The sequence below is a fragment of the Mustela lutreola genome, chromosome 5 (genome assembly GCF_030435805.1).
Source record: "Mustela lutreola isolate mMusLut2 chromosome 5, mMusLut2.pri, whole genome shotgun sequence".
Lineage (NCBI taxonomy): Eukaryota > Metazoa > Chordata > Mammalia > Carnivora > Mustelidae > Mustela > Mustela lutreola.
Window position 1 is genome coordinate 154,240,980 of NC_081294.1, and position 13,279 is coordinate 154,254,258.

Sequence of the window (13,279 nt, forward strand, 5' to 3'; positions counted from 1 at the left end):
AGGCTTATGAGTATCAGAATGCTCTTGATAGTGAAGTAAAAGGGGGAGAGACATATGTTAAAACAATTGCGACCCTGGGACAGGAGGCACAACCTAGACTATGCTAGATTTATCTGGATGGAAGTTCTCCTCTTGTAAATCTTCCATAGTCCAGGAAAATGTAAAATCGAGTGGAAAAAATCATTAGCTTGAATATAAAAAAAATTCATTAGCTTGAATATAAAAAAAAAAAATCAGAGTGAACATTTGTTTAAATTCTCAAAAAATGATTACAAGCTGTCAACTCTGCCTCAATTCTGCTGATAATATTTAGAAAGTAATTTTTACTTCCTTACTTAAAATCTTAAAATCCGCCTTAAAATCTGACCTCGGACAACTAACTGACCTCTCAGTCACAAGGCTTTGCCTGGACTGTCCTGAATATAAGCTCATTTTTGCCTTAGGTTTTAAATTAGGTATTCATTCTGCAGGAACATATTTCCCCTAAATTCGCACATGGTTTCTCCTTTGTTATCCTTCATTGTTGTGTTAAACTTCTCCTCCTTGTATTTATCAGCATTATCCAGAACCATAATTGTCCTTTATTTGCTTATTCTCTTTATCTCACAACTACAGCCATAAGCCACATGAGACATCTCCTCTATTGTTTACAATAGTATCCCTAGTGTATGCAACACAAGGAATTCTCCATAAATAAAGGTTGGTGTACAAATGATTTAAAAATCATGTTTATAAAAAATAAAAAATTAATTTTAAAAAATCAACAAATGAGTGAAGAAACAAATAACGTTGATTAATGAACCAGATGGACAATGCTGTGATTCAATTTACTATAGCCCATAATTTTCAGCTGTATCAACAACTGAATGGTTATTTCTAGATAAGGCTGATCACTTTTACAGTTGTGATAAAAATCCCTAACTCAATAAAACATCTAACTAAATTGTTTGGTTATTTGAACTAACTCAGTTGTTTTCCAGTCATATCCATGTTTCAAATAATGGAAGTTAACTCCAGATGAAGAAGCCTCTCTGGGGTCCACATATTCTGGAATAATAACTAAACTCCCTTAAACCAATCATCAGTTGGCAAGTGTTCATTTGTCTTCATGCCATAGAGACTCAACTTTCAAATTTTCTTCAACTAGAAGAAATATCCAAGAAAGAAAAATTTTAAATCCACACCACAACATACACACACATACAAAATGCTTAATATTAGTTACATAATTAATAATGCTTCTAAAAACATCTTTAAAGGATTCATGTCATCTCCTGGAATTTTCAGTAACCCCCCCACTTATTTCATTATGCCCCCAGGTCCAACTCAACGCCATGGATGGAGACAATAAAACCTTTTCCAGTGACTTCACCCTCACAGGGCTCTTTACTCAAAGTGAAGCCTCGGGCTTCCTTTTCAGCATCATCTGTGCAATCTTCTTCGTGGCCATGATAGCTAATGGGGTCATGATCTTCCTGATCCACATAGACCCTCACCTCCATACCCCCATGTACTTCCTGCTTAGCCACCTTTCCTTTATTGACATGATGTACATCTCTACTATTGTGCCCAAGATGTTGGTCAATTATCTAGTGGGCAAGAGGAACATTTCCTTTATTGCCTGTACAGCCCAGTACTTTCTCTATATGGGCTTTGTGGGGGCTGAATTTTTCCTGCTGGGACTCATGGCTTATGATCGCTATGTGGCCATCTGCAACCCCCTTCGCTATCCTGTCCTTATGAACCACCGCGTCTGTTGGATGATCTTGGCCAGCTCTTGGTTTGGTGGTGGTTTGGACAGCTTCCTCCTCACCCCTATCACCATGAGTCTTCCATTCTGCAGTTCCCACAACATCAATCACTTCTTCTGTGAAGCACCCACCATGCTGAGGCTGGCCTGTGGTGACAAAGCTGCCTATGAAATGGTCATGTACATTTGCTGTGTCATGATGTTGCTGATTCCCTTCTCTGTAGTGATTGCTTCCTATGCCCGGATTCTCATCACAGTACACCAGATGAAGTCAGCAGAAGGGAAGAAGAAGGCCTTTGCCACCTGCTCATCACACATAATGGTGGTGACATTATTTTATGGGGCTGCCCTATACACATATATGCTTCCCCAATCATACCACACACCGATCAAAGACAAGGTCTTCTCTGCTTTTTACACCATTCTCACTCCTTTGTTAAATCCTCTAATCTACAGCTTGAGGAACGCAGATGTAACTGGGGCCTTTAAAAGGGTTTTGGCAAGATGTCAAGGGGTTTCTTGTGTGTCAAGGGAAATCTGACAGTCTAAGTTATCCATATCTGCTCAGGGATACATGGGTGCTATTATTTGGGATTATACCATGGGTCATATGAATAATGCATTCAGCAGCTGCCAATGTCAGTTATATTGAAAGGTGCATCAGCTACTTTTGTTAAAAATGTGAAACCAATTTTAACATTCACATATGAATAATGCCAGAGTGCCTAAATACCACTGGTGTTTATTCCTTCTTTGTGTCCACTCTGTTACTGGAGTCCATGGGTACATTTCCTCCATGAGTGTTAGCCAGTAGTATATCCAATGCTTACAGTTAGTCTGGTATGGAAGGTTTTATATACTTGGAGTATATAAGGAGAACACTATATATACTTCTTAAAACAGTGTCTCCCCTGAGGATAGTGCAGTTAACTTTTAGTCAGAATTAAGTGAAATCAGAGCCTAGAAGCTTGCATATACACTGGGGAACTTATATGTATCCTATTATTTAGGCATTCAAGGTTTACTGTGTATGCTTAACATATATCACAAGTTCAAAAAATGGCCTAAGATCTACCCCTGAGAGGAGATTTTACCATTATAAAGCACTAAAGTTAACTGTAGAACAGTCTTAGGGGGGCTTCTGCACATACTTCAACTCATCTTTTTATCCTAGTTTTATGTTAGATTTCATATCTGTGCATGTCTTGTCCTCTCCTAAAGGTGTTGGTGCTCTGCTTTTCATGTGGTTCTTCTGAGTTGGACTGCTGTAAAACATCTTATAGAAGTAAATTTGCATGCTACCTGAGGCAACACTCTATTCTGGTTACAATGCCAATTATTATCTCATAATTCTTCTCCTATTATAGTTAATGTATATAAATGCTACCAAATGTCTGATTAATATTACATAATTTGCTCACTTTTAGTGTTCTCATAAGAATTAGTGATTTTTATTACATTTTTTATTTTTTAAAAATGCTCCATTGGTAGAGTTTATAAGAAGTGTTAGGTGAGCATACATTTGAATGATATTTAAAAAACACTGAAATATCAAAACATTTCAAAGGAAATACTTAAATAGGCTCAAATAAATATTTCAAAAATCCAGACACCTTTTCTTTGAGTAGCAACTAAAAACATTCTTCCTTTAGGTAAATTTGGAGTTGGAGAAAATGAACCATGTACATATGGAAAAATGCAGACTAATCTTCTATAGGTCAATTCTATTATGTTTTAGTCATTAAGTGGTAAATAATTATTACATCAGAAGGTACTGAAAAAGGGGAGAGAAAATAATGCTTCATTAATTCATAAATTCAGTAATCACTTTTAAGCTTCTTCAATTATTTAAGATTATTTAAATACTATTTTCTCATTTAATTTAATATTATAACTTAAATTTAATTAACCAAAAGATAGTAAATCATTAGTTTTAGACATAGTATTCATCAGTTGCAATTAACACCCAGGGCTTATTACATTAAGTGTCCTCCTTAATTCCAGTCACCCAGTTACTGCATCCCCCCACCCACCCTCATTCCAGAACCCTTAGCTTGTTTTTAAGAGTCCAGAGTTTCTCATGGTTTGTCTCCCTCTCTGATTTCTTCCCATTCAGTTTTCCCTCCCTCCCTCTATGATCCTTTGCACTATTTCTTATATTTCACATGTGAGTGAAACCATATGATGATAACTGTCTTTCTCTGATTGACTTATTTCATGTAGCATAATCCCCTCTAGTTCCATCCATGTCGATGTATATGGTATGTATTCACCTTTGTAATGGCTGAGTAATATTCCATTGTACATACAAACCACATCTTCTTTATCCATTCATCTGTCACTGAACATCTCAGCTCCTTCTACTAAGATGTCCATCTGTCAATGGACATCTTAGCTCCTTCTAATAGTTTGGCTATTGTGGACACTGCTGCTATGAACGGTGGGGTGCAGGTACCCCTTCTTATCACTATATCTGTATCTTTGAGATAAATACCCAGTAGTGCAATTACTGGGTCCTAAGGTAGCTCTATTTTTAACTTTTTGAGGAACCTCCATACCGTTTTCCAGAATGACTGCAGCAGCTAATATTCCCACCAACAGTGTAAAGAGTACCTTTTCTCCACATGCTTGCCAACAATTGTTGTTCCCTGTCTTGTTATTTTTTTCAATTGTAACCAGTACAAGGTGGTATCTCATTGTGGTTTTCATTTGTGTTTCTGTGATGGCCAATGATGTGGAGCATTTTATCCTGTGTCTTTGGCCATTTGCATGTATTCTTTGGAGAAGTGTCTGTTCATGTCCTCTGCCCATTTCTTGACTGGATTCATTGTCTTTTCGGTGTTGAGTTTGAGTTCTTTATAGATAGTGGATACCAACCATTTATCTGATATACTACTGGCAAATATCATCTCCCATTCAGTATGTGGCCTTTTATTTTTGTTGATGGTTTCCCTTGCCATGCAGAATTTTTTTTTTGATGAATTCCCAATAATTAATTTTTGCCTTTGCTCCCCTTGCCTTTAGAGATATGTCTTGCAAAAAGTTGCTGCAGCTGAGGTCAAAGAAGTTGTTGTCTGTGTTCTCCTCTAGAATTTTGATGGCTTCTTGTCTCAATTTTAGGATTTTCACCTATTTTGAGTCTATTTCTGTGAATTGTGTAGAGAGTGGTCCAGTTTCATTTTTCTGCATGTGGCTGCCAAATTTTCCCAGCACAATTTGTTGAAAAGACTGTCTTTTTTTCATTGAATGTTCTTTCCTGCTTTGTGGAATATTAGTTGACCATAGAGTAGAGGATCCATTTCTGGGCTATATATTTGTTCCATTGATCTATGTGTCTGTTTTTGTCCCAGCACAATGTTGTCTTCATGATCACTGCTTTTTATTATAGCTTGAAGTCAGATGCCACTAGCTTTGGTTTTTGTTTTCAACATTTCCCTGGTGATTCAGGGTTTTTTCTGGTTCCATACAAATTTTAGCAATGTTTGTGCCAGCTTTGTTGAAATTGTCAAAGGTCAAGCAGAGAAAGTCAATTGTCATTTAGTTTCACTTACTTATGGAACATAAGGAATAGCATGGAGGATATTAGGAAAAGAAAAGGAAAAATGAAGGGAGAAAATCAGATGGGGAGATGAACCATGAGAGACTGAACTCTGAGAAATACTCTGAGGGTTTTAGAGGGGAGAGGATGGGGGATATGTTGGCCTGGTGATGGGTATTAAGTAGGGCATGTATTGCATGGAGCACTGGGTGTTATATGTAGACAATGAATCTTGGGACACTACATCAAATAACTAATTATGTACTGTATGGTGACTAACATAAAATATTAAAAAATTTAAAAAAACTTTAAAAATGTTAATTGCTTTTTGATAGGGATTGCATTGCATGTGTAGATTACTATGGGCAGCATAAACATTTTAACGATATTTAATTCATTAACATTATTAAATTTTGGGGATCTCTTTCTAGATTTCAGTTATGGTGTGGATATTTCTATCAATCTGTTTCTTTCAAAGGTATAGTAGATAGCACATTTTTCCTTCTCTGCAGTATAGGATTTTATATTGGATGACTTTTCTTTTTGTTTCTTTTCTTTTTTCTTTTCTCTTTTTTTTTCTTCCTTTTTTAAAGTAGGGATTTTTTTTTATTATGTTCAGTTAACCAGGATATAATACATCATTAGTTTTTGATGTAATGTTCAATGATTCATTGGTTGCATATAACACCTATTTCTCATCACAACACACACCCTCAATAATACCCATCACCCAATTACCTAATACCCCCATCTCCCTCCCCTTTGTAATCCTCAGTTTCTTTCCAGAGTTCAGTATTTCATGGATAACATTTCAAAATGGGAAGGAAAGAACTAGTTTTTCATTTATTTCTTTTAATTTTATTTTATATTAAGTTTTCATTTAGTTATTTAACATACAGTTTAATACTAATATCAGGTGTGCAATTTAATATTCCAAACTTACATACAACACTAGTACTTATCACATGTGCAGTCCTTGGCCTAGTTTTTTATTTGAAATTTGGAGCTGGAAAATACTTTGGAAATGACTTAGTAAAATTTCTTTAGGAAACTGATATCTGGAGAATGTAGGTATATAGCCTAAATTGTAGGTCCAGTTGTAAGAACCTGAACTATATTCCAGGGCCCCTGGACCATCTATGCATGGAGCTATGCTAGGCTTCATGCTCTTAGCGGTCTGAAAATGTTCTGACTGGTTTCAGTGATGTTTTATTGCTGGCAGACACTGGTTGTGGTGGGTGAGCTAAACACAGCCAAGCCTTCAATAAAAGCACTACAAAAGCTGTTGCATGGTAGATAAAATTCTTAACCAATGACACAATACATATTGGAATACCTGGCTACTAGTTAATGAGGAAAATAGATCTGCTTCCATTTAGTTAAGCAGAATTATCAGTTGCAAACCAGAGTTAACCTTTCTGAGGCTTTCTTTCTGAAATACTTCATTCCTTTCAATCTTGTCAGATTTCTTGGGGAGTACCGTGTGTCAAATAATAGGGAGTTGCTTTCCAACTAAAATATGTTGAAGTACAAGAAAAGCAATAAATAAAGCAGAAAAGGAGGGAACTGATCGTGAAAGCTACACATTCATTTCACCTCCATCGTTTTTCTTTTCTTTTCTTTTCCTTTCTTTTCTTTTCTTCTTTCTTCTTTTTTTTTTTTGAAGTGTTTATTATTTTTGAAGTGTTTCTTAAAGTTTATTAAGGAAGAGGAAAACATAAATGAAAGAATAATCTCTCCAGAGTGAGAGGGGTTTGAATGGGTTGTCATGAGAGCTTCTAGTGAAAGTCCTTCATTGAGAACTGACTGGGAGGCTTGTGACCCTGAGTTTCTGGTGCCAACTTGGTTTAAGCATGGAGTATTGCTACAGTGTAATCATAGCAAATAGCCAAACTTCAATGAGTTAAGTCACTAGGTGTGTTATAAAAAGTTCAGTTCCATTGTTTTCAAGAAATTCTGTCTCATTTAATGTCAATGGCACCCAATTTCTGTTTCTGTGAAATTTGAGCTAATATATATTTTTTTCTTTTTAAGTTTTGAAAGATCAAATTCTAATATTATTTTAGATATTCTTAACAAATGTAATTGCTTTCCATCCTCATTATATCCATGTTTTTCTTTTTTTACTTTCCCCAGTTCTGATTTTCTGTTCTTCACATACATAAGCACACTCTCTTGTTAAATATGCTAAGGTACATAGGATTGATAATGTGTAAAATTAATATGCCAGCTACAAGGATGGAAAGTAAACTTTATTATGACAATTAGAAAAAGGATAAATAGGTATAGGTAGCAATTAAAATAACAATTATGTAGCATTACACACTTATTAGAATGGCTACAATTCAAAATACTGACAATACCAAATGCTAGTGAGATACAGGAACTGTTGTCATTCATTGCTGGTAGGAATGAAAACTAATACATCTACTTGAAGAGATCATCTGGTGGTTTGCTAAAGAAACAAAGAGTCTTACCATATAATCTAGTAATTGTGTTTCTCATGATTTACCCAACTGATTTGGAACCTTGAATTTACACAAAAGCCTGCAAGTGAATGTTTATAGCAGCTTTTTTCATAATCGTCAAAAACTTAGGATTAATCAAAATATCTAGATGAACAGATATAACTACACTATATTTAAATGATAGAATAATATACAACAATAAAAAATTGAGGTATCAAGTCATGAAAAGATAGGAAGGAATTTTCAACATATAATACTAATTGAAAGAAGAAAATATGAAAAAGCTACATATTATATGATTCGTTATATGACATTCTTGAAAAGGAATATCTATGGAATAAATAAAAAGATTCATGATTTCCAAGTGCTAAGGAAGAGGAAAGAATGAATAGGCAGAACACAAAGTGTTTTAGGACACTGAAACTATTCTGTACAATGCTGTGGTAGGAGTTATGTGACATTGTGCATTTGAAAAATCCATAGAACAAAATGAGTGAATCCTAATGTAAACTATTGACTGTAGGTAATAGTAATACGTGAAATTAGTTCATCAATTGTAACAAATAAAACTCACTAATACAAGTTGTTCATAATAGGGGTAAGAGAAAGAATATATGACAGTTCTCTGTACCATCTGCTAAACTTTCAGTAAACCTGGGAATAAATCTAACCAAAGAGGTAAAGGATCTGTAATCAAGGAACTACAGTAAACCAAAACCAAAACCAAAACCAAAACAAAACAAAACAAAACAAAAAAAACTAGAATATCAATTTACTAATTAAAAAAAAAAAAAAAAAAAAACTTCTTACAAACCATGTAACCCTCTGATACTGAATTTCACTCAAGAAATCAGGGTAACCTGATTAAGTCAGTTAAGCATCTGCCTTTAGCTCAGGTCACGATTTCAGTGTCCTGGGATCCAGCATATTGGACGCCCTGCTTAGCAGGGAGTCTGCTTGTCCATCTCCCTTTGTTCCTTCCCTGGCTTCTGCATGTGCTCTCTCTATCTCTCTCTCAGATAAATAAAGTATTAAAAAAAGAAATCTTTAGAAGCTGCCACCAAGATATAGTAGAGCATTGTAGAAATAGAGTGGATTGAGCATTAAATGACAAAATTTAATTAATTAGACTGATTTGTAGGATTTGGTTGTGTGCATTTAGGGAATGAGGAACAACAAGATTAACATATTTTGAAAAGAAAAGTTAATTAAGATAACACAGACCAAATTCTATTTTGTTTCACTTGGGTCAATGGCGTATTTCCTTGGAACTCCACAATCCAAGTAAGCATAATTTCCCCTATTGAATATGTAAGCAGGTACTGGAAATATGTGTGTAAAGGATAAATAAATGATCTATAATTCCCTGTGTTCTTTATTCTTCTCCACACTAGGAGAAAACAATATTTTATTTTTTAATTAATTAATTAATTAACACATGAAAATATGTTCATCATCATTAGCCCTCAGGGAGTTTTAAATCAAAACAACACTCAGATACCACCTTATACCAGTTAGAATGGTCAAAATTACAGGACAAGAAACAAGTGTTGGAGAATATTTGGAGAAGGGGGAACCCTTTTATGCTGTTGGTTAGGATGCAAGTTGTTGCAGCCACTTTGGAAAACGGTGCAAAGATTCCTTAAGACATTAAAAATAGAGCTTCCCTTATGACCCTGCAATTACACTACTGGGTATTTACACCAAAGATACAGAAGTAGTGAAAAGAAGGGCCATCTGTACCCCAATGCTCATAGCAGCAATGGCCACAGTCGCCAAACTGTGGAAAGAGCCAAGATGTCCTTCAACAGATGAATGGATAAAGAATATATGGTCTGTATATACAATGGAGTGGACTGCCTAGATCAGAAAGGATGAATACCCAGTGTTTGTATCAACATGGACTAAACTGGAGGAGATTATGCTGAGTGAAATAAGTCAAGCAGAGTCAATTACCATATGGTTTCACTTACTTGTGGAACATAAGGAATAACATGGAGGATATTAGGAGAAGGAAAGGAAAAGTGAGTTGGGGGGAATTTGAGAGGGAGACAAAGCATGAGAGACTGTGGACTCTGTGAAACAAACTGTGGCTTTTGAAGGGGAGGGGAGTGAGGGAATGGATGAGTTTGGTGGTGGGTATTAAGGAGGACATGTATTGCATGGAGTACTGGGTGTGCTGCATAAACAATGAATCTTGGGCCACTGAAAAAAATAAAATTAAAAATAAAATTAATGATGTATTTTGTGGTGACTAACAACACAATAAAAAAAACTTTAAATATATTTACAAAAATTGACTAAATAATTCTGAATAAAGATAATGTAAAAAATATTCAGAAATCTACACTCAAAATTAAGTATAAGGATATTTACAATTACACAATTTATCTGTGCCACAATTAAAGCAATATATGTATCAAAACCGAAGCATATAGATTCTGGACACTAGTCCTTTATCTGATATGTCGTTTGCAAATATCTTCTCCCATTCTGTCAGTTGTCTTTTGATTTTGTTAACTGTTTCCTTTGCTGTGCAAAAGCTTTTGATCTTGATGAAATCCCAATAGTTCATTTTTGCCCTTGCTTCCCTTGCCTTTGGCGTTGTTCCTAGGAAGATGTTGCTGCAGCTGAGGTCGAAGAGGTTGCTGCCTGTGTTCTCCTCAAGGATTTTGATGGATTCCTTTCGCACTTAGTGTCCAGAATCTATAAAGAACTTAGCAAACTCAACACCCAAAGAACAAATAATCCAATCAAGAAATGGGCAGAGGACATGAACAGACATTTCTGCAAGGAAGACATCCAGATGGCCAACAGACACATGAAAAAGTGCTCCATATCACTCGGCATCAGGGAAATACAAATCAAAACCACAATGAGATATCACCTCACACCAGTCAGAATGGCTAAAATAAACAAGTCAGGAAATGACAGATGCTGGTGAGGATGCGGAGAAAGGGGAACCCTCCTACACTGTTGGTGGGAATGCAAGCTGGTGCAGCCACTCTGGAAAACAGCATGGGGATTCCTCAAAATGTTGAAAATAGAACTGCCCTATGACCCAGCAATTGCACTATTGGGTATTTACCCTAAAGATACAAACGTAGTGATCCAAAGGGGCACGTGCACCTGAATGTTTATAGCAGCAATGTCCACAATAGCCAAACTATGGAAAGAACCTAGATGTCCATCAACAGATGAATGGATCAAGAAGATGTGGTATATATACACAATGGAATACTAGGCAGCCATCAAAAGAAATGAAATCTTGCCATTTGCGACAACATGGATGGAACTAGAGCGTATCATGCTTAGCGAAATAAGTCAAGCAGAGAAAGACAACTATCATATGATCTCCCTGATATGAGGAAGTGGTGATGCAACATGGGGGCTTAAGTGGGTAGGAGAAGAATAAATGAAACAAGATGGGATTGGGAGGGAGACAAACCATAAGTGACTCTTAATCTCACAAAACAAACTGAGGGTTGCTGGGGGGAGGGGGTTTGGGAGAAGGGGGTGGGATTATGGACATTGGGGAGGGTATGTGCTTTGGTGAGTGCTGTGAAGTGTGTAAACCTGGTGATTCACAGATCTGTACCCCTGGGGATAAAAATATATGTTTATAAAAATTAAAAAAATAAAATAATTCAGACCCCCCCCAAAAAAAAATTAAAAAAAAAAAAAAAAAAAACCGAAGCATAGGTTAAATATAAGGGAGCACAGCCATAGTGTAGAACACCCTGGGAACACTGAATTCTACCTTAGGAAGAATATTTCACATCAAAGAGACTTCATATAAAATAGTTTATGAATAATATAAATTGTCAAATTATATGAGATACATACACATACCCTTGCATATATATGTGTTTATATGTAAATGTTATATGTATGTATTATATTTATGTATGTATGCATACACATGTTTGAAATGCAATTTTGTAAGGATGACCTTCTATATATGTTTTTGGCACCTATTTCTGGATATTAAGAAAGCTTGTAAATTTGGGGGGGAATCTTTTAAATTTTTAAACATTTTCTTATTTTTCCCAGTGTATGCATTGCCTTTATACACAAATATAATAATTATTATTAGACTGCCAATAAAATGCTAAAATAAATAACATGAATTGGGCTATTTTTCATCTTTTTTAAATGTCTTTTCACAATAGTCCCCCACATTTCTGTAGGAGGAAAATCTGCTAGAGGAAATTTCTGATGAAATTCTAAGAAAATCAGGGACTTGCATTTGTGAGTCCAGTGATTGAAACACTTTTCTCAAAGCCCTTATGACACTAGGGCTCACTCTCTTCTACCCCATGAAACACTTCTAATTAACTGTGACATATCTGTCTCATTAATATCTGCTGCAATCCATAGGGAAGAGACCTGCTCTTTCCAAGTGCACTTCATTTCATTGCTTTCTCACAAAATTATTTAAGCTCCTACTTCTTCTCACCCTAGGCTTTCCCCTTGGCACCCAGGAACCCAAACACAGAACACCTAGAGAGGATTCAGCATTCTTTAATGGTCTGCAGCTTTCTTCCTGCCTTCTCACTCTTTCACAATTGTTTTTCTTTGGTTTCTGGGTATTTTCTTGTAAAGATAGGAAGCAAGAATTAACATACTTTTGTAGAAAGCTGGAAATTTGTATGATTTGTCCTGGCAATGTAAAACATTTCAGGGATTTTAGGATGACATTCTTTTAATACTTCCTTCTGTAGAGTTATATTGCAAAAGAGCTCTTAATAAATTGCACATCTCTCTTTGTGCTAATTCCAGTATCATTTGCTAAGAATAATTATAGTCTATAGTTCAGGAAATTCAAGTTCATAAATCCAAATTCAATACCCCTGTGTGCTAGGCTTTCATGCAGAGGACACCTAGATGTACAGATTGGCCAGATCTTGAAAGTTTTCCCATTGTAGATATCCTTTACTAAAAATAACCTTGTGTTTTTTTTTTGTCAACATAAACTAGAGGATAATTTAAATCTACTCATCTTTATCATTTATTTATCTTCCAGTAACATATCACCTCCATTGCCTAGAAAGTTTTTGTTCATTCCTCATTATTTTCTTAGTTGTTATTGCTGTTATTGCTGTTGTTGTTATTTACTAAATTTTATATGACCATCTCTACCTTTTAACAATGCATCCTACTCTGAATGGCTATCTGGAGAGGATTCCACTCTGAGTAAGTGACAAGATTATCTTTCTTTAGTTGGACCTAAGTTTAGTATAGAATTAGGCATAGGATGGGGCGCCTTGGTGGCTCAGAGGGTTAATCCTCTACTTCCAGCTCAGGTCAGGATCCCAGGGTCTTGTGATCAAGCCCACATCAGGCTTTCTGCTCAGCAGGGAGCCTGTTTCTCCCTCTCTCTGCCTGCTTCTCTGCTTACTTGTGATCTCTTTCAAGCAAATAAATAAAATCTTAAAAAAGTAAAATTAGACATAGGGTGATTTTCTTTATATTGATGATGTGCCTTACCTTCCTAATTTATGCATACCAAAAAATGTGTCT

At 35.7% G+C, this 13,279-nt stretch overlaps 1 protein-coding gene across 1 annotated transcript; it reads left to right on the forward strand.

Annotated features, from left to right (window-relative positions):
* Nucleotides 1-1,334: 1,334 nt before the first annotated feature.
* LOC131831220 (olfactory receptor 2T6-like) lies at nt 1,335-2,291 on the forward strand. Its single transcript, XM_059173391.1, has one exon. It carries the CDS (start codon nt 1,335-1,337, stop codon nt 2,289-2,291), a length of 957 nt encoding a protein of 318 aa, XP_059029374.1.
* Nucleotides 2,292-13,279: the final 10,988 nt, after the last annotated feature.

Bases quoted from the DNA above. Each gene is read 5' to 3' on its own strand.
- LOC131831220 (XM_059173391.1), top strand. From the start codon at position 1,335: ATGGATGGAGACAATAAAACCTTTTCCAGTGACTTCACCCTCACAGGG.